This window comes from Pongo abelii, chromosome 5 (assembly GCF_028885655.2).
Source record: "Pongo abelii isolate AG06213 chromosome 5, NHGRI_mPonAbe1-v2.0_pri, whole genome shotgun sequence".
Lineage (NCBI taxonomy): Eukaryota > Metazoa > Chordata > Mammalia > Primates > Hominidae > Pongo > Pongo abelii.
Genome location: NC_071990.2, coordinates 120,095,806 through 120,122,989, shown reverse-complemented (window position 1 = coordinate 120,122,989; position 27,184 = coordinate 120,095,806). Strand labels below are relative to the sequence as shown.

Here is a 27,184-nt window from a genome sequence, read left to right as displayed (position 1 = left end):
CATTTCTCTAATGGGTCTAAGAAGTTACTGATTTTTTTGTTTAGCTTTTTACTTGTTAGGTTGAAGTAGTGACTTCTAAACTCCTTGTGTGCTAGACTGGAAACCAAAAGAATTCACAGCTATTTTCTCCTGTGTTTTCTTTCTTTCTTTATAGTTTTACACTTTATATTTAGGTATTGAATTAATTTTGGATTAATTTTTATATTACATGTGAGGTATGGTCAAGATTCATTTTTTCTCCTTGCATAAAGATACTCAGTTACTCCAGCACCATTTGTTGAACAGATTATCTTTTCTTCATTGAATTGCCTTTTTATTTTCTATAAAAAATCACTTGACCTTCTATGTGTGGGACAACTTTTGGATTCTGTTCTGTTCCAGTGTTCTATCTGCCTAACCTTTTTCCAGTACCACACTGATTTGATTACTGTAGCTTTGTAGTATGTCATGTGAGACCTCCAAGCTTATTTTTTGGTTTGGCTCTTCTGTTTCCTTTGCTTCTCTATATAAATCATAGAATCACCTTGTCAATTTATTTTTTAAAAAGTCATGCTAGAATTTTGCTTGTAATTGCATTTAACTACAGAACAGTTTGGGGAGAATTGACATCTTGAAAATAGAGTTTTCCAATTTTTAAGAATTGACATCTTGAATATAGAGTTTATTCCATCTCTCAATTTGATTGTCATGATTTCCTCTATCAGTGTTTTGTAGTTTTGCATAAAGATTCTTGCATATATTTTGTAAGACTTATACCCAGATATTCCATATGTTGACTTGTGTCCTCCAGCCTTGCCACACTCATTTACTAGTTCTAGTTGGTTTTTAGTAGATTATTTGGGATTTTCTGTGTAATCATATTGTCTGCAAATTTAAACAGTTTTATTTATTTTTCAGTCTGTATGTTAATTTCTTTTCCTTGCCTTATTTCAGTGGCTAGAACCTCTGGCATGATTTTGATTAACAGTGATAAGAGAAAATCTTCTTGCTTTTTTCTGGTCTTTGTAGGAGATGAGGAAACATTCAGTCTTTTATCACTAGGTATGTTAAATATAGGATTATTGTAAATACCCTTTATCAAGTTGAAGAAGTTCTCTTCCGTTCCTAATTTTTTGAGAGTTTTATCACAAATGATTGTTGAGTTTTGTGAAATGTATTTTCTGTATCTATTGAAACAATTGTATGCTCTTTCTTCCTTAGCTTATTGATATGGTGAATTACACTGATTAATTTTCGAATGTTAACTTCACCTTGCGTTCCTGGGATAATCCTCACTTGGCTATAATCTATTATCCTTTTATGTATTGTTGGATTTGATTCACTTGCATTTATGAGGATTTTGGCATCCATATTAGAGGTACTAGTCTGTAGGTTTCTTATAATATATCTTTGCCTAGTTTAGTATGACAATTCAATTATGACAATTAGTATGATAATTCTGGGTTCATTAAATGAGTTGGGAAGTGTTTTCTATGTTATTGAAAAATTTGTGTTGCATTGACATTATTTCTTTCTCAAATATTTGGTAGAATTCACTATGAAGCCATCTCAGCCTGCAGATTTCTGTGTTGGAAGGTTTTTAAATATTTAATTTTCAAAACAAATAAAGGATTATGGAAGTTATCTGTTCCTTTTTAGATAAACTTTGCATATTTCAAAAAAATTTGACTATTTTGTCTAAGTTATCAAATATACGGCATAGAGTTATTCATAGTGTTTCCTTATTATTAGTTCATTGTAGGATCTATAGTTATGCCCCCTCTTTCATTCCTGATATTTGTAACTTGTGTCTCCTCTTTTTTTTTTTTTTTTTTGGTCAGTCTGGACAGAAGTTTATCCATTTTTATTAACAATAGTTAACGTACTCATGTTTCATATACCTTTTAATGAGCTTTAGTTATATTTTATTTAAATATCCAAGAATCGCTAAGATATTTTCTATTGTTATCCTCTTTTGCAGATTAGTAAAGTCAGGCTTGTGTATATTAGGAAACTTGCCTATAATTCAGCAGCTAGAATGACAGCCCTAGGATTCAAATCAAGTCTCGTTGACTCCAAAGCCTTTTCTTTTGACCATTCTGCTTTATTGACTGGTATACAGGACAAATAAAAATCAGCAAGACATGTGAAGAGAATCCCTTCCCTTGTAACTGGAAACAAACTTTTCATTTTCATCATTGGAATGTAATAATTACTGTTCTCTATCACTGGACCCTTTTCTGTAAACAGCGTATAGTACACAACCTCTGTCATAAGGTCTCTGGAGATCTGTTTGCCCCTTCCAAAAGTTTAGACCACTCAACCAGAGGACCTACAAGGAGAGACAGAAAATTTGAGAACTTCTGGTTGCTACAAAATACTGGAGAGCACACCTTCGATTTTTAGAACATAGGAGCTTATGAGGCCTTCCAGTGACTAGATATGTGAAGCAATTGTCCTGATGCCATCCATTCTTGGTTAACTGCAAATAAAAGTCTTTATGCCCTTCTCTTTAAAATGTAGGCATCTCTTTCCTTTCATAGGTTAAGATATGCCTTTTTTGTTTTTTTAAGACAAGATCTTGCTCTGTCACCCAGGCTGGAGTGTAGTGGCTCTAATATGGCTCACTACAGCCTTGACCACCTGGGCTCAAGTGATCCTCCCGCCTCAGCCTTCTGAGTAGCTGGAACTACAGATGCACACACCACCATGCCCAGCAAATTTTTAAATTATTTGCAGAGACAAGGTTTTGCCATGTTGTCCAGGCAGGCCTCGAACTCCTGTGTTCAAGAAATCTTCTCACCTCAGCCTCCTAAATTGCTGGAATTACAGGTGTGAGCTACTGCGCCCAGTCAAGATAATGCTTTTGAAAATAAAAGTTGACATGGCTTGCTTGTTTCCTCAGGTCTGACGGTAACTGCTGTAAAAGACTCAGGAGAATGGAATTTGGAGGCTGGGGCATTAGTTCTTGCAGATGCGGGCCTTTGCTGTATTGATGAGTTCAATAGCCTCAAAGAGCATGATAGGACCAGTATCCATGAAGCAATGGAGCAACAAACCATAAGTGTTGCTAAGGCTGGGTAAGAGTTTCTTTAAAATCTATGGGAATAATGAGATTATTTAATATATGCTTAGGGGAAAATGTGAACCTTGTTGAGCTGTAAGGTGTGTTTGGTCCTCTTTGGGATGATCAGTTACCACCCTTCAAGACACACATTAGAGTTTTTCCTTATTAGACCATAGAAGTGTGTGAGGAAATAAAAATGAGCTATTGGGAAAGAGAAAAAGAAAAGTAAAGTATAAATGTGGTTGACTAAACTAATGGAAGGGATTTTTGAAGAGCTTTCAATGCAGGATTCAACTCATTCTCTTTTTCATTCAGTAAACATTGTATGTGTACTCTGGGCATATTACTGTGTTAGGAATTTTGAAAAGCTCAAAAAGAAAAAAAAATCATAGTTTCCTGCATTCTCCTTATAAATCCTAATGGAAGGTTGATTACAGCATATGGAATACTAAATAGTAAATAATGTAAGCATAAGATGAAATGCCTTTTGTGACTCAAAGAGGCTCAGGATTGAGCTGTGTGAGTCCCTGGCTACACATAAAGTGGAGGAAAAAAATAAGCCAGGTGCAGACAGAAATCTCACACAGGCACTGAAGTGGTTATAGGAAACTTACCTGACTACAAAGGCTGGCCACCAAACAGGCTGCCAGGTTATTCAAGCAGTAACAGGGCTAGAACTGTTTCCGTCTTAATGCTGCTATTATGGACGTGAAGCCAACTGATCAGACAGGTAGGGCTGCCAGCAATGTCTTCAAATAGTTATGAGTACTTGGGAGCCAGGCAGACACTGGTATATAGAGATTCTATGAGATCTATTTGTATACTCCAGCAAAAAATTAATGGAGGAGTGAGGTAGAGGGAGGGGGGAGAGTAGGATATAGCCCACCGGAAAAGATACAAGAAAGAAACTATCAGACCTATTCATTGGTTCGTTCACTAAATATATATAATCATTAAAAACCTGCTATGTTTCAGGCATTGTGCTAGATGCTAAGAAGTACAACGATGAATAGAACATTGTCCTTCAGGTGTTCACAGTTTTATTAGAAAAGATAGATAAAAATGACAGCAAAGCGATAAGTCCACAATGGAAGTGTTATAAGAAAATATACTTTAATTATTGCTTCTAAACTCTTTCATTGAGGAAATCAGAAGTATAGTTTATTAAGTGTCTTCAGAGGCTGCTTTCTTGTCTCATTATATCTCCATTTAATGAGCTTTTTGTGCTATCTGTAAGTATGTTGTAAGTTCCAAAATCAGCATTCTGTAGCTGATTCAGTTCAGTTATTGCACCAAAAGGCCAGGCAGTTTGTCATAACCACAGCTACTTTGTGCACTGGAAAAATGCTTTTTCCACTCTGTGGTAAAGGACTGGTTTAGACTTTTTTTTTTTACTCCATCACTGAGAAATATTGTTATAAAATACAAGAAAAAAGAATTATTAAAAATGTGAAATGAAAAAGCAATGACATACAAATATTTCAGTAAATTAAATCTAATACTATATAAAAAGGGTTATACATTGTAGCCAAGTGGGTCTCATCCCAGAAATGAAAGGTTGGTGTAACATTTGAAAATCAATCAATGTATTAGACTAAAAAACAAAAAACATCCCAATAGATGCAGAAAACGTATTTGATGAAATTAAATATTCATTCATAATAAAAGTTCTCAGCAAACTAGATGTTTCTCTCCCTGTTTAAATGCTATCTATGAAAACCTACATGAGGCTGGGCACAATGGCTCACGCCTGTAATCCCAGCACTCTGGGAGGCCGAGGCAGGTGGATCACCTGAGGTCGGGAATTGGAGACTAGCCTGGCCAACATGGTGAAACCCCCTCTCTACTAAAAATACAAAAATTAGTTGGGCATAGTGGCACACACCTGTAATCCCAGCAACTCGGGAGGCTGAAGCAGGAGAATCGCTTGAACCTGGGAGGAGGAGGTTGCAGTGAGCCAAGATCGTACTCCACTGTGCTCCAGCCTGGGCGACAGAGTGACCTCTATCTAAAAACAACAACAACAACAAAAAACACCTGCATCTCATACTTCACGGTGAAAGACAGTGTTTTCCACTTAAGATTAGGAGCAAATTAAGGATGTCAGCTCTTCTCATTTCTGGTCAATATTGTATTAGAAGTATGGTCAGTTTAGTAAGAAAACGAAATAAAAGACATTCAGACTAGAAAGGAAGAAGTCAAAACTGCTTGTATTCTATGTGGCATGATTGTCTACATAGAAAAACAAAAAGAATTTAAGAAAAGCTACTAGACTAATAAGTGAATCTTAAAAGGTCAATGTATAAAAATTAATTTCTGTTTGCTAGCAGTGAACAATTGGAAATTGAAATAAAACGTACATTTATAATAGCATCTCCAAATGGGAAATATTTCAGGATAAATTTAGCAAAATCTATTCTAGATTTATACATTAAAAACTGCAAAACATTAAGAAAATTAAAAAGGACTTAAATAAATGGAGAGATAGATACCTAGTTTCATCTATCAGACTAAATATTGTTAAGATGCAAGTTCTCCCCAAAGCGATCTGTAGAATCACTGCATTTAAAAAAAGTTTTTTTTTTTGAGACAGAGTCTCACTTTGTTGCCCAAGCTAGAGTGCAGAGGCCCAATCATAGCTCACTGCAGCCTTGAACTCTTGGGCTCAAGCCATTCACCCACCCCTGAGTAGCTGGGACTTACAGGGACGCACCACTATGCCTGGCTATTTTTTAAATTTTATTTGCTGTAGAGGTGGGGTCTTGCTATGTTGCCAAGGCTGGTCTCAAATTCTTGGGCTCAAATGATCCACTTGCCTCGGCCTTTCAGATCACTGATTACAGGCATGAGCCACCATGCCCAGCCCAGTGCAATTCTAATCAAAATCTCAAACACCACCTGTTCCCCAAAAACCTATTGAAATTAACAAAAAAAAAAATCCCAACAAGCTTTTTTGTAGAAATTGGCAGGCTGGTTGTAAAGTTTATATAGAAAAGCACAGAATAGCCAAAGTGACTTTGAAACAGAACAAATTTGGAGGACTTAGTTTGTTTTAAGATTTGCTATAAAGCTGTAATTATCAAAACATTGTGACATTGGATAGACTCTTCAATGGAAGAGAATAAAGGTCCAGAAATAGACCCACAGATAATATCAATTGATTTTCAAGAACGATGTCAAATAATTCAACAGAGAAAGGATAGTTTTTTTTAATTGTGCTAGAACACTTGAATAGTCATTTTTCCCACCCGAAAAGACCTTAACCCAAATGGTTTATAGCAGCTTTGTTCATATTCACCCAAAATTATATAAACAACCCAGAAGTTTATCGACTGATAAATGGATAGGTAAATCTTGATAGACCCATACCATGGAATACTACTAGCAATATAAAGGAACAAACTACTGATACACTCGTGAATCAACAGCATGGATGAATCTTAAGCCTTATGTGAAGTGAAAGATGACAGGTACAAAAGGCTATATAGTTTGTTATTCCATTTATATGAAATGCTACAAAAGGCTAAACTGTAAGGAGAAAAATCAGAAATTTCTGCTAGGGGTTAGAGGAAGAGAATGACTATAGAAGGGCATTTTTTTAAAAGATGACTTTTACTATATGTAAATTATGCCACATAACCCTTAATTTTAAAAATATAAAAACCCATATATTTTATTTGTAGATTCAACAGACATGAATTCACTCTGCCCACTTGCTGTTGAAGTTTCCAAACACTCTTCCCGTACTCATCTCTTCCCTGTTTGGTAACAGTGTTTGAGTGGCAAGTTCACAGCTGAAGCTTGGGGTCAGGACAGTACACCTACATTTGGAAGGTTATATAAAGTAATAATAGTGCCTGGGGAGGTGATACCATTTATGATCAGTAAAATGCTTTTTTAATTGGAGTGACATCTTCCAAAGGAAATAATTTGAAGGATAAATCTTTAGATTGGATTTTTTTTTTTTGTCTGTTGGAAAGGAGAAGACATAAAGCTGTAAAGCTAGAAGGTGAGAGATTTGAACTTTAATTATTTTGCTACTCATATTTATAGTCAAGTTTTCATTATTTCTCCTTTAAACCATCTGTCAAACATGTAATATACGCACCACATAGCATTTTTGTCAGTGATGGACCACATACATGATGGTGGTCTCATAAGATTAGAATACCTTATTTTTACTGTGTTTAGATATGTTTAGATGCACAAATACATGCCTTTGTGTTACAGTTGCCTACAGTATTCAGTACAGTAACATGCTGTGTAGGCTTGTAGCCTCGGAGCAATAGGCTATACCATATAGCCTAGGTGTATAGTAGGCTGTCGTCTCCAGGTTTGTCTAAGTACACTCTATGATGCTTACAGCAGAACAGATCGCCTCATGATGCATTTCTCAGAACATAGCCTCATGTTAAGCAATCTATGACTTTATATTGAAAGGAGTTTTGCCTGAGAAGTACTTTGAGTATTTTGACTTAATGTGGTTTTCTCAAGAGCTTCTTTTTTAGACCACCACACTGTGGTAGGCATTGTTATTGTGGTATTACTGTGCAAAAATTTGTATTATTATAGTTTCAAGATAAGGTTCTTTCCTTGTTTCTGTTTTGTCTTAGCCACTATCTAGAATTTAATACCTCCTTGAACTATGACGTGGATCACAACCAGTATTTTAGCCTTGCAATTTCTTTACATTTACGTAAGAATTTTTACTTTTCTGAGCATTTTAGCACATAGATTTCATTTAAAGATTACTATAATTATTTAATGCATTAAAGGAATTACAGGATCTTTGTTCATCTCTAGTTATCATCGTAAAACTAGCATTCTATTTTGTTCCTCACCACGCATAACTAATTTCTGGGTTCATAAAGACATTTGTACAATTTTATTATCATGCATTTTAAAAGATATTTAGTTCCTAAACATTACAAAACCATATAATTATGATAACTCTATTCAGTGGTTTGTACCTTTTATTTCTCCATCTTGAAAAGGTTTCTTTTTTCTTGATCAGTTTAGTGAAGACATTTTCTAATTACCTTATAATAACAGAGCTTGGGTTCTTATAGTCTCCTCTGATCTTACTGAACAGTTAATTTCTAGCCTATTCCCAGGGATGACAGGACCACCATGTGCTCACTGGCATCTACTAGTAGCTGCTTTTGATTTGAAATGTATGTTTCTAATACATGCTGGCCTGAAAATTTCAACCAGACTTCACATTTCTCACATGGTTCAAGAATTTAGGCTGGGTACAGTGGCTCATGCCTGTAATCCCAGCACTTTGAGAGGCTGAGAGAGGGGGATCCCTTGAGCCTAGGAGTTCAAGACCAGCCTGAGCAAGATGGCAAGACCCCCATCTCTATACAAAAAACAAAAAAACCAGCCAAGTACAGTAGTGTGCTCCTGTAGTCTCAGCTACTCAAGAGGCTGAAGAGGCCCTTGAACCCAGGAGGTCAAGGCTGCAATGAGCTATGATCACGCCACTGCATTCCAGGCTGGGCAACAAAGTGACATCTCTTTAAAAAAAAATTAAAATTTTATTTAAAAACAGAGCAGTCATACAACCTGGATTTGAGTCTCTTCTGTCTTGGATTATTAGGTTCTATGTTTTCCATACAGAGAATGTGGCCTGAAACAAGAACCCCCAGGAGGAGCAGATGCTTCCAATAGATCAAACACTACTTTAAACTGCCACCGTTGCCACTCAGGACAACAAATATCAACAATAACAACAGTGAATATCCCTTCATTTAAAGCAAAGCAAAATTAAATTGTTGATATTTTTGTTAAAAATAATTCAGTTAAAGAGCTTTAGGGTCGGAGAGACCTAGAATAACTTCTAGCCACTGTTACTACTTTTTTAATGTTGTAGGTGATAACTGTCATCTCTGATACAAAAATAATAACACCCTTCTTACAGGGATATTCTCAAATAGAGTTCATGTATGTCAACTTAGGCCTGGGTCAGAAGATACTTATGACTCTTCAAAATTATTTTATTTCATATGTATATAAAGGCGTTTATAGGATTCTCTGTATTTCTGAATGCATTTACATCTCCAAAATAGTTTCAGAAATATTACATCAACACTATTACCAATAATCACAAAAAATTAATATTCAAGCTCTCTTTGCAGTCCTTTATTGTGCTTAGATATACCACTGAGGTTATATGTTGTTAAAGTGCATGTTCAAAAGTAGTTTGAATGCTTTTCTTTGTGTAGTTATATTATTTATTTGATATACAGTTAAGAAGTTGTCTTTGAAACTTCTGTTTTCGTTCACTTATAGCATTTGCTGTTTTTACCTTTTTTATTTAATTGTATTTGCCGAATTTGTAAAATATAGCTTGTTTTAACAAAGTCAAACCTATATAAAAAGACATGCAAAAGAAATCACATTCGTATCCCTACCCCTTCCATTCTGTTTTCTTCTATCCCTGATAGATATTCATTAGTTTCTGATTTCCTTCCTGTGTTTCTTTTTTTGGAAAAATAAGCAAAACCCATGAGGATAGGTATGTGTGCCTGTTTATGCATCTCCCCTCTTTCTTATCCAAAAGATAGCAAACTGCATATACTCCTTGGCACTGCTTCAGTGGTATCCCATAGATGATTATATGTAGTATTCTTATTATCATCATGTTTTAGAAATTCTGCAGTTTTGGTTTGTATCCCCTTTCTCCCAAGAGTTGCTTAGCGAGTTTTTAGTCTCTAAGTAGAAGGACCACTTTTTGATGTGAATAATTTCTAGTTTTATTCCATTGTGGTCAGAGAATGTTGTTTGTGTTGTTTCTTTAAGGAACTTCATGAGGTTTTTATCTTTGCAGCCTAATATAAGGTCAATTTAATACTGGCCCTTTTATGCTTCAGGAATTATATTCTCTATAATGAGAATATAATGTGTATATATTATACACACACACACATACACACACACACACAAACTGTACCTTATAAATGATGTTATTTAGGTCTTCTGTATCCTTACTTAACCTTTTGTTTGTTTGATGCATTTTAGACCAAGAGTGGTGTGTTAAAGTCTCTTATTATTGGGTTTTTGTTTGTTTCTCTTTGCAGTTTCTGCTTTATGAAGGTAGTTGTTGTGGCCTTTAACATTTGTACTTCTTTGTCTTAAATGCTTTGTGGCCTGAATTTTACCTTGCCTATATCAGGATCACAACTCTGGATTTCATAATATTTAGATTTGTCTAATATATCTTTGCTCATTTCTTTATGTTTAGCCTTTTGATTTCAATTTGTTCTTTTGTATGCAGCATAGAATTGGGCTTAGCTTTATGAACAATCGAAAAATCTTTTTCTTTTAATGTGTTAGGTAAGCATACTTACATTTATTGGTATAATCAATATGCTTGGTGTCAACGGTTTTATTTTTTAAAAACTTACTGTGTTTATTTTTCTGTGCAGTTAGGAAGGTTTGCTTTTTTTTTGGAAACAAAGTCTTGCTCCGTCTCCCAGGCTGGAGTGCAGTGGCACAATCTCGGCTCACTGCAACCTGCTCCTCCCAGGTTCAAGCAATTCTCCTGTCTCAGACTCCTGAAGCTGGGACTACAGGCACATGCCACCATGCCTGGCTAATTTTTTGTGTTTTAGTAGAGATGGGGTTTCACCATGTTGCACAGGCTGGTCTCAAACTTCTGAGCTCAGGCAATCTGCCAGCCTCAGCCTCCCAAAGTGCTAGGATTACAGGAGTGAGCCACTGCGCCTGGCTGCATTTTTATTATAGGTTAGGGGTTGGCAAACTTTTTCTGTGGAGATTAGGATAGCAAGTATTTTAGACTTTGTGGGCCAAACTGTTGGAACTACTCATCTTTGCTGATGTAGACAGTATAACTGTATCAATATGTCTGTGATGTAAACAAGAGAAGCCATAATATGTAAACAGATGGGAGTGGCTGTGTTCCAATAAATTTTTATTTATTGTAACAGATTGTGGGCTGCATTTGGACTGTAGTTTGACAACCCCTATTCTAGGGCTTACGTTTTAAAATACCTTTTATAATGCCTACAGCCCCATATCTCCTCACTTGGGAACTTTAAATAATATCACATGACTCCAGTCTATTAGCCATGTAGTAATCAGTGAGCCTATTTTACTTTCCCCTTTCTCCCTTCTTCTCTTCACTTAAATAAATAGTTGTATTATTTGTACTTTGTCAGAACAAATAGCATTTACTTACTATTCTTCCACTTGTATGCTTTCTTTTGCTTTGGTCTGTCTAAAATGAAGTGCTTCACCATTAGTCTTTTTGGGAGGGCCAGGGCATCATCATCATCTCTTGGTTGAATGAAGCCCATCCTCTAGCAGATACCTTAGGAGGGAGGGGCTCCTGATTATTGTCTTGAATTTTTGCATGTTTCAAATCATTTTTCATAGCATTGACACTTGAAAAATGAAAGATAGCTTGGCTGGATATAAAGACCTTGGCTTACACTTTCTTTCCTAAAGTCTTGCTTTCTATGTTGCTATTGACAAATCTGATGCCATTCTGATATCACTTGCTTTAAAGGTGATTTAGTTTTTTTGCCTGAAGTCCCAGAGGGTTTTTTCCTTTATCTTTAAAATATAATATTTTTACTAGACTATGTCTCAGTTGATTATTCCTGGTCAGTTTTTCTAGATATCAGTGAGCCTTTGACATGTATTCTTTTATCCCTGGAAATTTTTATTGAATGATTGTTTGACACTTTAGTTCAGTTCTTCGTTTTGTTTTTATTTTTCAGAAGCTATAACTATTTATTTGTTAGAATTTTTCCTAGGCTCTGCAGCAACCTTTTTTTTTTTTCTTAAACTTCTTAGCTCATCTGTATTTTGTTTTATTCTCTTGGCTATTTTTATTCCTCTCCTTAGCACCCTTTATTATATTTTCAGTCTTGTCGGTCCTTTCTTAGATACCTTAGATTCAAATGTTAATTTCTTTTTTTTTTTTTTTTGAAGATTCATGGGGCACATGAGCATGTTTGTTACATGGGTATATTACATAATGGTGGGGTTTGGGCTTCTATTGAACCCGTTGCCCAAATAGTGAACATAGTCCCCAGGAGGTAGTTTTTCAACCCTTGTCCATGTCCTTTGCTCCCCAGTTTTGGAGTCCTCAGTGTTTGTTGTTTCCATCTTTATGAATATGTCTACCCATCGTTTAGCTCCCACTTATAAGTGAGAACATGCAGTGTTCGATTCTCTGTTTCTGCCTTAATTAGATATTCATTTCTGAGATTATTTCATCTTCCTCCCTCTACATCCATTTCTTTCTTCAGTTTTATCATCTCTGGATATACATCTTCTGCTTTTTGGTGCTTTTATATTGTGAATTTTTGAATTTCTGATTTGGGATGGTTTTTTCTATTTGCAAATGTTTGCTTAAGGATATTCAAGTCAGGGCACTGTGTTACAGATTTCCTTTGCTTTGTGGGTTTTTTTGTGGCGGGGTAGGGAGATGAGGGTTTTATCAACGGAAGTATTTTTATTCTTGTAGTAGTTTTATGGAGTTGCATATTATTTCCATTCATTTTAAAATGTCTTATCTTTTTCTGAATCATTATTAGTAGGTATTCTATTAAGGTGATGGTGAGGTTGGATGGTATACTGATTTTTAGTTCGGAGGAATCTCAGTTAAGTGCATTTTACTTAATAGTGTTTTCCGTAAGGGGATGGTTGATTTGTCTGTTTTTTTATTCTTATTTGTTTCTATAGGATGTTTAATATCCACTGCTTGCCTCCTTCTTCCCCTGATCACCAAGACTCCAGACGACTCTTGCCCCTTGCCGGTCTCCTCTATCTACTCCAGGATCCTTCCCATGACTGCCAACTCTGGTCCCCGGAACTTTCAGGCCCCTCTTTCTATTCTCCAGTAGTCAATGACTTTGATTGACAAGGTCTGAAACCTGTTCTCAGTATTTCCCCACTCTACATGGGATTCTCTCCTCCTCCTGGCATTTTATCTGTGTTCTCCAGCATGAGGCCCCCATTACTTTCTCCTCCTTTCACTTAGTCTCCACTGATCTTTCCACTCCAGTAAGGGCTCTAGGGTTAGCTTTGCTGGTTTCTGGTGTTTATTTCTCTATTTATATATAAACTGAAGTTTGTAGTATTCTCCCACTTTCTTTGTTAGTTTTTAGTTTGATGAGTTTTGTTTTATGGGTTTATTTGCTTGCTTTGTTTATCCGTAAGGTATTTGGAGGATATGTTGAAGTATGGCTATAAGTAGCTGCCATTATCATATGGGAACCTAGAAATCAACATTTCATTTTTTAGAGTTATTCTTTCTTATATTGTTTAACTCTTAATGTTGACTTTTACTATATATTTCATATATTTTTAATATATTACTCATGTTATTTCTGAACCACATATAGGAAAAGTAGTTGGAGAAGTGGTTGTCTACAATTATTTTGAAGAGCTCAAATATAGAAATGGAATTAGATTTGTTCATATCCTTTAGAATCAATGGCTGGAAGGTTCAGGGAAGCATATTTAAAATTAGTACAAGGAAGACTTATTAATGGTTAGCACTGCCTAAAGATCAGGTAGATTGCCTCTAGGGTTATAGAGGCCTTCAGGTTTAGACTAGAAAAAATTTCTATAAAAAATTCAGTTATCCAGTGAGTAAATAGATAACCTTTAAGGTTAACCTTTGCCACCTATGAGAGGCTGAAAATCATGAGCTGGCCTACAAATTCAGCTGTAGGATGGTTTATTGTAGACTATGTACATAAAATATGGTTTTATATTTTATTATGAAATATTGAACATCCTGTGCTAGACATGGAAAAAGTTCAGGAAACATCAAAAGCTCTCCCCGTTCTCCAGTGGAATTGAAAAAATAAAGTAAAAAACAACCAACAAAAAATTTTTTTAAAAAGAGCTCCCCGCTTTTTTAGTGACTGCAAGAATATACTGGGCATAGACAGAATTACTGTAATAACTGAGGGCAGAGAGTCCAGAGCTAGTCTGGGCTATATGGCGGTTCCAGCTTCACAACTTACTAGCTGAGCATATTACTGAACTCTCCATAACTACTGTTCTACTGTAACATAATTTGGGGGAACGGGAGTTTGTTTAAAGTAGATGTGTATATATTAGCAGCTGTGTTATCTCATTGCCACCACAGCATCAGAAGTTTATTCATCTTCAAACCTGTTCTCTTCGTTATTATGACTCAGATACTTTCTGTTGCTGATTTTTTTGTGTGTGTTTGTGGGTCTTTTAGGCTTATTCAGCTCTTCTTAGTAGATGAGTTCTCCTTCCTGTCTCCGTTTCAAATGCCCTTTAGAGACACCCAGTTAAATACAGTCATCCATATTTAAAGATTTATGCAAGACCAGCTCTAGACTCCTGGCTAGTTTATTGATTGGCTGCTCTTGGGTCAGGTGTCAATCTCTGCTGTGGGCAGCTGTTCCTGTATGGCAGTTTACACAGAAGGAATTGTGGGGTTATGTGCTTGGGTTACATTCCAGTGTTTGGCCTGTCCAGAACTGTAATGAAGACAAAGAATCACTTAAGAAATATACTAAAGAACAGGTGATAAAACAAGAGTCTGTTTGTCAGCGCTGGGAAACAATTGTTTAGACAGAACAGTCTGGACAATCAGTCTGTATAGGAGGTAACTCTTCATGAGAAAAGTCTAGAGCTCAGTGGGTTTCAAAGAGACAGGCAAAAAGGATGGCGAGGTTTTAAAGACAGTACTTAGTCTTCTGTACCTATTGAGATGAAGACTCTAGTTCAGGCTCTGTAATAGTTTTTACAGTTTCTGCCAAGATCATAGCTGTCACCAATTACATGATCTGTTTTCTTCCATTTAAGTTGTCCTTTTAAATTTTTTTTTTATTTTTTAACTTTGCTTTTGACATAATATTACTTACAGAAAGGTACAAGAACAGTACATGTTGGTTTTTTTGGGGTTATGTATACCCCTAGTTACAATTGTATATCTATCATCTGTTTGGTGGTGGGAACCAGTGAAAACACTCTGAAAGTTCCACATTAACTCATGTGTTCATTTTTCATAACACTCACTCTGTCTCACTCTACAATTTAAGAATAAGTTGGATGAGCCTCCACAGTAGTTCATCCAACTTTTTTGGCTACCAGTTTTCAGAATCTTAAGTTCATTACCCCTAATTAGAGGCCAGTTAATCTTCCTGATGCAAAGTGTACAGTTAACTGCCAAATGCAAAACTCTTGAGAAAATGTCTCTAGAGACTTATAGCATGCTGTGAAGTTAATTAATAGCAGATAAGAGGGTTAAGTGTGCAAAGGGAACACTTTAATTATGAATTCTACCAAAATAAAATACTCTGAATCTATTAAGAAAAACCTTATCTACTTCTCCACCTACAATAGGAATCCTTCACTGAGTCATCATCATCTAGATATTCTGGGGCCCTGCCTCTCTAACCACTTCAGGTTTTCCTTTGAGACATTTGGTACTTTGCCACATCATTTTCAGAAACTCTTGAATATGTCTGCTTTTGCTTTCTTTCTCTTTTTCTCTTTCTCGTGTCTCAAGTGACTAAAGTTTGGCTGATTTGTGAAGCAGTTTTGATTTGAATTAACATCTCCCTTTAATGCAAACCACCGGATCAGAATATCTGACTGGCCTCCAAGGCTACAGGAAATTTCTCAGATATAGATATATATATATATGTTTTGTTTTTTTGAGACAGAGTTTCACTCTTGTTGAGTGCAGTGGCGCAATCTCGGCTCACCGCAACCCCTGCCTCCCGGGTTCAAGCGAGTCTCCTGTCTCAGCCTTCTGAGTAGCTGGGATTACAGGCATGCGTCACCACACCCGGCTAATTTTGTATTTTTAGTAGAGACAGGGTTTCGCCATGTTGGTCAGGCTGGTCTTGAACTCCCGACCTCAGGTGATCTGCCTGTCTCAGCCTCCCAAAGTGCTGGGATTACAGGTGTGAGCCACTGCACCCAGCCAGAGATTTTTTTTTTAATGTGTCACTTACATGCACTGCAGAGAGTTAGTTCTTTTTTTTTGAAAATAAGCACACTTAAGTGTCTCATTTAACTGTGATTTCACAAATTGCTCTTTTGAGTTGAGGTCAAACTTTATGCAGTGTTTTCCTGTGGGTGACACATACCTTACCTACAAGGGCATATCATAATCCCTACCATTCAGATGCTTAAGCAATTGGGAGAGGCCAATATGATTTCTGCACTGCAAAAGCTTGTTATAGTCAAAATAGAAAAAATGGTAAAACACTTAGGATGCCTAGAGCCTACTAAATGTAACTTATGTCAGTAACCAAAATGTAGGTCTTCTTGAATCAATACATGCTTGTGAAGACCAATAATTTTGTTGTTCTTTATGTTACTTAAATCTGGAAACATTTTTAAAGTTTGGGAATTTAATTAGTTAAATTTTGTCCTGGCTGCTTAATGAAATAGAAGTAAGACAAAACCAGGAAGCAAATGATGCAACATGAGTTTTTTTTAAAAAACAGGGCTCGGGAGTGGTGGCTCACACTTGTAATCCCAGCACTTTGGGAGGCTGAGGCAGAGGATCACTTGAGGCTCGTAGTTCAAGACCAACCTGGGCAACATAATGAGACCCCTTTTCTACAAAAAATTTTAAAAATAGCAAAGCATGGTGATGCACGCCTGTGGTCCCAGATACTCAGGAGTCTGAGGCCAGAGGATCACTTGAGCCTAGGAGGTTGAGGCTGCAGTGAGCTATGATTGGACCACTGCACTCCAGCCTGGGCGACAGAGCGAAACTCTGCCTCTGGGGGGAGAAAGGGTGTCAGTATTAAAATTTGCTTTTTTTAAACTGTGCAAATCAGTGCCTGTGCCTAGTGAATGGCAGCACAGTGCCACATGACAGTGTGTAGTCATTTGAGTAAGTTGATATGATGATGAGCTTTAAGGCTGTGGGATGCTAAATAAATCATGATCTGGGAAAGATAATGTTTCGTTATTTTCAAGGTTCTTTTCAAACTTAAGCAGGATAGCATCTCATCAAAAGCAGGGTATCACTAGATTTTTAAATAATCAAGGACATCCTCAATATTTGTTGAAGACACATTTTAGGAGAAAATTTAACATTTCCATGATATATGTAATGTCTACTGAATTATACTCACATCCCTAGGTAGGAAGTACAATCTGAAAATTAAAAATGGCAAGATAGGCTGGGCACAGTGACTCATGCCTGTAATCCTAGCACTTTGTGAGGCAGAGGCAGGCGGATCACAAGGTCAGGAGTTTGAGACCAGCCTAGCCAATATGGTGAAACCCCATCTCTACTAAAAATACAAAAAGTACCTGGGCATGGTGGCATGTGCCTGTAGTCCCAGCTACTCTGGAGGCTGAGGCAGGAGAATCGCTTGAACCCGGGAGGCAGAGGCTGCAGTGAGCTGAGATCATGCCACTGCACTCCAGCCTAGGCGACAGAGCGAGACTCCATGTCAAAAAAAAAAAAAAAGGCAAGATAGCACTTGTTTTGCTCAGTAGACGTATCTTTTTGAGCACTAAACAATGTCATGCTTTCTGCTAGCTGCTGGCACCTTAAAGACGAAAAGATGAGGCCTTTGTTCTCAAGACGTTCACAACCGTGTAACAAGACAGGCAAGTAAACGTTTATTGTATACTGTGATTCTAACAGCCCTAGAAGGGCCAGGGCACAGATCTAACTTGACTAGTCATCAGTTTTCTGGTGCAAACCTACTTAATTAGAATCTGTAAAGTGGGACCTGGGAATTTGCATTGTCAAAACCTACTTTGGGTCTTGTTGATCTGCCTGGCTTAGGAACCACTGCTATTGTACAGGGTGCTTGCTCAGTACCCAAGCCTGTTTGCCTCAGCTTTCGAGGATCTTATGAAGCTGTATCTCTGGTGGTAGTCTTCACAGTTTAGTCTCCGGTTAAGGGGGGCCAGAGGAGAGAGAGGCAGGGAGAAGAGGGAAAGTCCTTCTGTCCAGCCAGCGCTGCTGGGTGGGCCCTGACCTCTAGGGGGCTGCACGGGCTGTGAAACAGATGAAGTGATCCTTGGAGGCATCCAAGTGTGCCACCAGGATGTGAAAAATATAAGTTCAAACCGTGTACTTTGAGAGTTTACTGTTCTTTGTAGATTATTTATATGGTCAATACTTTTACCCTTTCCTCTTTCCTATTCCCCTTGCTTGTAAATCGCATTACTGTTCATTGAGCCAGTGTAGATGTGAAAAGTAGTTTGTCAACTTTATCAACTTGTTAAAAAGTTGGGGAGGAGCCAAGCCCAGTGGCTCACTCTTGTAATCCCAGCGTTTCGGAAGGCCAAGGCAGGGGCAGGGATGGGGGGAGGATTGCTTAAGCCTAGGAGTTCGAGACCAGCCTGGGCAACATGGCGAAACACTGACTCTACAGAAAGTACAATTATCCAGGCTTGGTAGCTCATGCCTGTAGTCTCAGCTACACAGGAGGCTGAGATGGGAGGTTTGCTTGAGCCCAGGAGGTGGAGACTGCAGTGGGCTGTGATTGCACCACTGTACTCCAGCCTGGGTGACAGAGCAAGACCTTGTCTCAAAAAAAAAAAAAAAAAAAAAAAAAAAGAAAAGAAAAAGGGTGGAGGAGAGAATATATGTACCTAGCATTTTAAGGTTACCAAATATATATAATGGATTGCAAGAATACCATTAGTATAGTTTTATTTTGCAGTTTTATTGGGTTTTTTAAAAAAATGCTAAACAATTTTTTAAAATCAAGGCCTGTTAATATAGCAATGTCAGACAGTCTACAAAGTAGTATGTCAATATTGCTGCGTGGGCTGTTCTCTGGCCTGATTCCTTTGATGAGAAGACCACTCAAACATTGTTGGGATAGGTTTTGCCATAGCCAAAGGAACTGGAGCTTGCTGGAGAGATTATGCTACATATGAGCCACAGTAGGCTAACTGCTATAGCAAACAGTGACTTAACAGAATGAAAGGTTATTTTTTGCTCATATATGTGAGGGATACTCAGAGAGTCTCACCCTCATAACTTCATTAAACCTAATCACCTCCCAAAGGCCCCACCTCCCAATACCATAACACTGGGTGTTAGGGCTTCAACATATGAAGTGGAGGGGACACAAACATTCACTCCAGAACAGCTTCTATTCTTTTGTGTGTGTGGAGAAAAAAAAAGCATAACATAAAAATCCACCATCTACACTTAAGTAGTATTAAGTCGCTCTCTGGACAGGGCATCTCGGAAAGAAAGGCAGCAGCCCCAGTCAGGGGCTTATAGATAAAATTCCCATCTTTCTGGGACAGAGCACCTGGGGGAAGGGGCAGCTGTGGGCACAGCTTCAGCAGGCTTAAACTTTCCTGCCTGCCGGCTCTGAAGAGTGCAGCATATCTCCCAGCACAGCACTCGAGCTCTGCTAGGACAGAAGACCTCCTCAAGTGGGTCCCTGACCCCCGTGCCTCCTGACTGGGAGACACCTCCAAGCAGGGGTCGACAGACACCTCATACAGGACAGCTCTGGTTGGCATCTGGCGGGTGCCCCTCTGGGACAAAGCTTCCAGAGGAAGGAACAGGCAGCAGTGTTTGCTGTTCTGCAGTCTCCGCTGGTGATACCCAGGCAAACAGGGTCTGGAGTGGACCTCCAGCAAACGCCAGCAGACCTGCAGCAGTGGGGCCTATTAGAAGGAGAAATAAGAAACAGAAAGGAATAGCGTCAACATCAACAAAAAGGACGTCCACACAGAAACCCCATCCGAAGGTCACCAACATCAAAGACTATAGGTAGATAAATCCACGAAGATGAGGAAAAACCAACACAAAAGGGCTGAACATTCCAAAAACCAGAACGCCTCTTCTCTAAATTCTCCTCCACAATTCCTCACCAGCAAGGGAACAAAACTGGACAGAGAATGAGTTTGACGAATTGACAGAGAAGTAGGGTTCAGAATGTGGGAAATAACAAACTCCTCCAAGCTAAAGGAGCATGTTCTAACCCAGTGCAAAGAAGATAAGAACCTTGAAAAAAGGTTAGAGGTATTGCTAACTAGAATAACCAGTTTAGAGAAGAACATAAATGACCTGATGGAGCTGAAAAACAGCATGAGAACTTCATGAAGCATACACAAGTATCAATGGCTGAATTGATTAAGCAGAAGAAACGATATCAGAGATTGAAGATCAACTTAATGAAATAAAGCGTGAAGATGAGATTAGAAAAAAAAGAATGAAAAGGAATGAACAAAGTCTCCAAGAAATATGGGACTATATGAAAAGACCACACCATGATTGATTGGTGCACCTGAAAGTGACAGGGAGAATGGAACGAAGTTGGAAAACACACTTCAGGATATTATCCAGGAAAACTACCTAGCAGGACAGGCCAACATTCAAATTCAGGAAATACAGAGAATACCACAAAGATACTCCTCGAGAAGAACAACCCTGAAACACATAATTGTCAGATTCACCAAGGTTGAAATGAAGGGAAAAATGTTAAGGGCAGCCAGAGAGAAAGGTCGAGTTACCCACAAAGGGAGACCCATCAGACTAACAGTGGATCTCTCTACAGAAACCCTGCAAGCCGGAAGAGAGTGGGGGCCAATATTCAACATTCTTAAAGAAAAGAATTTTCGGCTGGGCACGGTGGCTCACGCCTCTAATCCCAGCACTTTGGGAGGCCAAGGCAGGTGGATCACGAGGTCAGGTGATCAAGACCATCCTGGCTAACATGGTAAAACCCTGTCTCTAATAAAAATACAAAAAAGCCGGGCATGGTGGCGGGTGCCTGTAGTCCCAGCTACTCAGGAGGCTGAGGCAGGAGAATCACAAGGTCAGGAGATCAAGACCATCCTGGTTAACATGGTGAAACCCTGTCTCTAATAAAAATACAAAAAAGCTGGGCGTGGTGGCGGGTGCCTGTAGTCCCAACTACTCAGGAGGCTGAAGCAGGAGAATGGCATGAACCTGGGAGGCGAAGCTTGCAGTGAGCCGAGATTGCTACCACTGCACTCCCAACCTGGGCGACAGGGCAAGACTCTGTCTCAAAAAATAAAAAAGAATTTTCAACCCAAAATTTCACATATAGGCAAACTAAGCTTCATAAGCTAAGGAGAAATAAAATCCTTTATAGACAAGCAAATGCTGAGAGATTTTGTCACCACCAGGACTGCCTTACAAGAGCTGAAGGAAGCACTTAATATGGAAAGGAAAAACCGGTACCAGCCACTGCAAAAACATATGAAATTGTAAAGACCGTCGATGCTATGAAGAAACTGCATCAACTAATGGGCAAAATAACCAGCTAGCATCATAATAACAGGATCAAATTCACACATAACAATATTAACCTTAAATGTAAACAGGCTAAATGTCCCAATTAAAACACACAGACTGGCAAATTGGATAAAGAGTCAAGGCCCATCAGTGTGCTGTATTCAGGAGACCCATCTCATGTGCAAAGACACACATAGGCTCAAAATAAAGGAATGGAGGAATATTTACCAAGCAAATGGAAAGCAAAAAAAAGCAGGGGTTACAATCCTAGTCTCTGACTTTAAACCAACGAAGATCAAAAAAGACAAAGAAAGGTACTACATAATGGTAAAGGAATCAATGCAACAGGAAGAGCTAACTATCCTGAATATATATGCACCCAATACAGGAGCACTCAGATTCATAAAGCAAGTTCTTAGAGACCTACAGAGACACCTAGACTCCCACACAATAATAGTGGGAGACTTGAACACCCCACTGTCAATATTAGACAGATCAACGGGACAGAAAATTAACAAGGATATTCAGGACTTGAACTCAGCTCTGGACCAAGCAGACCTAATAGACATCTACAGAACTCTCCACCCCAAATCAACAGAATATACATTCTTCTCAGCACCACATAGCACTTATTCTAAAATTGACTACATAATTAATTGGAAGTAAAACACTCTTCAGCAAACGCAAAAGAGTGAAAATCATAACAAACTCTCTCAGACCACAGAGCAATCAAATTAGAACTCAGGATTAAGAAACTCACTAAAAACTGCACAACTACATGGAACCTGCTCCTCTATGACTACTGGGTAAATAACGAAATTAAGGGAGAAATAAATAAGTTCTTTGAAACCAATGAGAACAAAGTCACAGCATACCAGAATCTCTGGGACACAGCTAAAGCAGTGTTCAGAGGGAAATTTATAGCACTAAATGCCCACATCAGAAAGTGGGAAAGATCTAAATTCAGCACCCCAGCATCACAATTGAAAGAATAGAGAAAACTAGAGAAGCAATTATGTCACAATTAAAAGAGCTAGAGAAGCAAGAGCAAACAAATTCAAAAGCTAGCAGAAGACAAGAAATAACTAAGATCAGAGCAGAACTGAAGGAGATAGAGACACGAAAAACCCTTCAAAGAAATCAACGAATCGAGGAGCTCATTTTTGAAAAGATGAACAAAATAGACCGCTAGCCAGACTAATGAAGAAGAAAAGAGAAAAGAATCAAATAGACGCAATAAAAAATGATAAAGGGGATATCACCACTGATCCCACAGAAATACATACTACTATCAGAGAATACTACAAATATTTCTACAGAAATAAACTAGAAAATCTAGAAGAAATGGATAAATGCCTAGACTCATACACCCTCCGAAGACTAAACCAGGAAGAAGTTGAATACCTGAATAGATCAATAACAAGTTTTGAAATTGAGGCAGTAATTAATAGCCTACCAACCCAAAAAAGCCCAGTATCAGGCGGATTCACAGCCAGATTCTACCAGAGGTACAAAGAGGAGCTGGTACCATTCCTTCTGAAACTATTACAAACAATAGAAAAGAGGGGCTCCCCCCTAACTCATTTTATGAGGCCAGCATCATTCTGCTATCAAAACCTGGCAGAGACACAACAAGAAAAGAAAATTTCAGGCCAATATCTCTGATGAACATCTATGAGAAAATCCTCAATAAAATACTGGCAAACTGAATCCAGAAGCACATCAAAAAGTCTGTCCACCACAATCAAGTTGGCTTCATCCCTGGGATGCAAGGCTGGTTCAACATATGCAAATCAATAAACGTAATCCATCACTTAAACAGGACCAATGACAAAAAACACGTGATTATCCCAATAGATGCAGAAAAGGCCTTCAATAAAATTCAGTACCCCTTCATGCTAAAAACTCGCAATAAACTAGGTATTGATAGAACATATCTCAAAATAGTAAGAGCTATTTATGACAGACCCACAGCCAATATCATACTGAATGGGCAAAAGCTGGAAGCATTCCCCTTGAAAACTGGCACAAGACAAGGATGCCCTCTCTCACCACTACTAGTCAACATAGTATTGGAAGTTCTGGCCAGGGCAATCAGGCTAGAGAAAGAAATAATGGGTACAAATAGGAAGAGAGGAAGTCAAAATTGTTTCTGTCTGCAGATGACATAATTGTATATTTAGAAAACCCCATTGTCTCACCCAATAACTCCTTAAGCTGATAAGCAACTTTAGCAAAGTCTCAGGATACAAAATCAATATGCAAAATTCACAAGCATTCCTATACACCAATAATAGATAAGCAGAGAGCCAAATCATGAGTGAACTCCCATTCACAATTGCTACAAAGAAAATAAAATACCTAGGAATACAACTTACAAGGAATGTGAAACATCTCTTCAAGGAGAACTACAAACCACTGCTCAAGGAAATAAGAGAGGACAGAAACAAATGGAAGAACATTCCATGCTCATGGATAGGAAGAATCAATATTGTGAAAATGTCCGTACTGCCCAAAGTAATTTGTAGATTCAATTCTATCCCCATCAAGCTATCATTGACTTCCTTCACAGAATTAGAAAAAACTACTTTAAATTTCATATGGAACCAAAAAAGAGCCCATATGGACAAGACAATCCTAAGCAAAAAGAACAAAGCTGGAGGCATCACACTACCTGACTTCAAACTAGACTACAAGGCTGCAGTAACCAAAACAGCATGGTACTGGTACCAGAAACAGATATATAGACCAATGGAACAGAACAGAGGCCTCAGAAATAATCCCACACATCTACAACCATCTGATCTTTGACAAACCTGACAAAAACAAGCAATGGGGAAATTATTCCTTACGTAATAAATGGTGTTGGGAAAACTGGCTAGCCATATGCAGAAAACTGATACTGGACCCCTTCCTTACACCTTATACAAAAATTAAGATGGATTAAAGGCTTAAACGTAAGACCTAAAACCGTAAAAACCCTAGAAGAAAACCTAGGTGATAGCATTCAGGACATAAGGATGGGCAAAGACTTCATGACTAAAACACCAAAAGCAATGGCAACAAAAGCCAGAATTGACAAATGGGGTTTAATTAAACTAAAGAGCTTCTGCACAGCAAAAGAAACTATCAACAGAGTGAACAGGCAACCTACAGAATGTGAGAAAATTTTTGCAATCTATCCATCTGCCAAAGGTCTAATATCCAGAATCTACAAAGAACTTAAACAAATTTATGAGAAAAAAACAACCACATCAAAAAGTGGATGAAGGATATGAACAGGCACTTTTCAAATGAAGACGTTTATATGGCCAACAAATGTGAAAAAAAGCTCATCATCACTGGTCATTAGAGAAATGCAAATCAAAACCACAGTTAGGTACTATGTCACACCAGTTAGAATGGTGATCATTAAAAAGTCAGGAAACAGATACTGGAGAGGATGTGGAGAAATAGGAACTGTTTTCCACTGTTGGTGGGTGTGTAAATTAGTTCAACCATTGTGGAAGACAGTGTGGTGATTTCCTCAAGGATCTAGAACCAGAAATACCATTTGACCCAGCAATCCCATTACTGGGTATATACCCAAAGGATTATGAATCATTCTACTATAGAGACACATGCACATGTATGTTTATTACAGCAGTGTTCACAATAGCAAAGACTTGGAAGTAACCCAAATGCCCATCAATGAGAGACTGGATAAAGAAAATGTGGCACATATATACCATGGAATACTATGCAGCTATAAAGGATGAATTCATGTCCTTTGAAGGGACATGAGTGAAGCTGGAAACTGTCATTCTCAGCAAACTAACACAGGAACAGAAAACCAAACACTGCATGTTCTCACTTAGAAGTGGGAGTTGAACAATGAGAAAACATGGATACGGGGAGGGGAACATCACACACTGGGGCCTGTCGGTGGGTGAGGGGCTAGGGGAGGGATAGCATTAGGAGAAATACCTAATGTAGATGATGGGTTGATGGGTGCAGCACACCACTGTGGCACATGTATACCTATGTAACAAACCTGCACGTTCTGCACATATATCCCAGAACTTAAGGTATAATAATAATAAAAAAAAGTATAAGTCACGTTGTACAAGCAATCACCAGGACTCTTTCCATCTTGGAAACTGAAACTCTATACCTGTTAAAAAAAACTCCCATTTCCTCTTCCTCCCAGCCCCTAGCAACCACCATTCTACTTTCTGTTTCTATGGATTTGACTACTCTAGATATTTCACACGTAAGTGGAATCATACAGTATTTATCTTTCGTAACTGGCTTATTTCACTTAGCATGATATAGTTAAGGTCTTCCATGTTGTAGTATGTGTTCGAATTTTCTTTCTTTTTAAGACTGAACAATTTTCCATTGTATGTATAGACTACATTTTCCTTATCCATTCCTTCATCCATGTACACCTGGGTTTTCTCCGCCTCTCAGCTGTTGTGTGTGTAGAGCTGCTAAGAACATGGGTGCGGGCTTCATTACTTAACAGTGGCTACCTTACGACCATCTAAAGCAGATGTCATGCTCAATCTAAGTGACTTTATACAACTGAGAAAATTTACTGGGCCTTTGTTCAAGCTTTTTTCAATTTTGCCTCTTACTGTCTGGAGTGTAGAAGCAATTTTTTTTCCCAGCACTTCAAAACCTCAAATTTCTGAGATGTCTTTATTGCTTTCCATTTCTCTTTGAAGATTGGTCAGTTTTTTCCTGTGCTCACCACGTGCCTGCAATGCTTTGCCAAAGGAAGTTTTTCTTGTTCATGTCAGTCTGATGTGATTGACGGTGGTATGCTGTGCTCTGACAATCATTCCAGGCCCAAGCGCCTCTCATGTGGCTCTCTGACTCCAGGGCTTTATCCTCTTCTGTACTCCACTAGTAAAGAGAGAGAAAAATAATGCACAGGAAGGCTTTTAGGGGCTGGACCTAAAAGTGGTTTATGTTCTTCTATCTTTACTTCATTGTCCAGACTTGGTATCATAGCCCTGCTTAACTGTAATGGGGATAGGAAATACAATCTTGCTCTATTCCCAGGAGGAAAAGAAAACAAGGTTTGGTGAACATATAGCACCCAGTGCCACAGGCTGGAGATAGATTTGAAAGTACCAGCATATAGGTGGTGATCAAAGCCATAAGCAAAGATGAGGATCATCCCGTAAAGGGAGTAATGGGAGACCTTCACAAAAACAAGGGCACTTTCTTAAGGGTCTTTACTGGTAAAAATAACTTTACAATGTTAGGTTACACAGGTTATTAGTAGAACAGTTACTACTATGTTTGTAGGATGTTTAAGTGTGCGGATTAAATAAATGTAAAAGTAGCTTTTTCAGAAACTGGAATGTCTTTACTTCCTGAAGTTTAATACAAAAGAAATATGTATCAGCATCCTTTTATGACAAAGCCTGTAAATGTAAAATAATTCTGAATTTCAGAAATACTGAACTAAGTAAAGATTTATTTTTATTTGTCATTTAAATTATGTACATTTATTAAGCATTTACTATGTACCAGGCAGTGTGAGGATTATAACAATATATCACAATCTCTCAAGGAAGACCACATGTAGCAGGACAAAAACAGGCTGGGCATGATGGCTCACACTTGTAATCCCAGCACTTTGGGAGGCCAAGGTGGGAGGATTCTTGGGGCCAGAAGTTCAAGTCCAGCCTGAGCAACATAGCAAGATTCCATCTCCACAAAAAATTTTCTGAAAATCAGCTGAGCATGGTGATGTACACCTGTAATCCTAGCTGCTTGGGAGGTAGAGACAGAAGGATCACTTGAGCCCAGGAGTTTGAGGTTGTAGTGAGCTGTAATCACTCCACTGTACTACAGCCTGGGGAACAGAGTGAGACCATGTCTCTTAAAATAAATATATATATAAAATA

The 27,184-nt window shown here is 38.1% G+C and overlaps 1 protein-coding gene across 1 annotated transcript in view; it reads left to right on the top strand.

The window, feature by feature from the left end:
* MCM9 (minichromosome maintenance 9 homologous recombination repair factor) overlaps window positions 1-27,184 on the top strand; it is a 123,266-nt gene that overhangs the window by 75,665 nt on the left and 20,417 nt on the right. Inside the window, exon 8 of the mRNA XM_002817292.6 lies at window positions 2,885-3,059. Within this exon, the coding sequence (XP_002817338.4) occupies window positions 2,885-3,059 (175 nt within the window). The remainder of the gene's footprint in view (window positions 1-2,884; window positions 3,060-27,184) is intronic.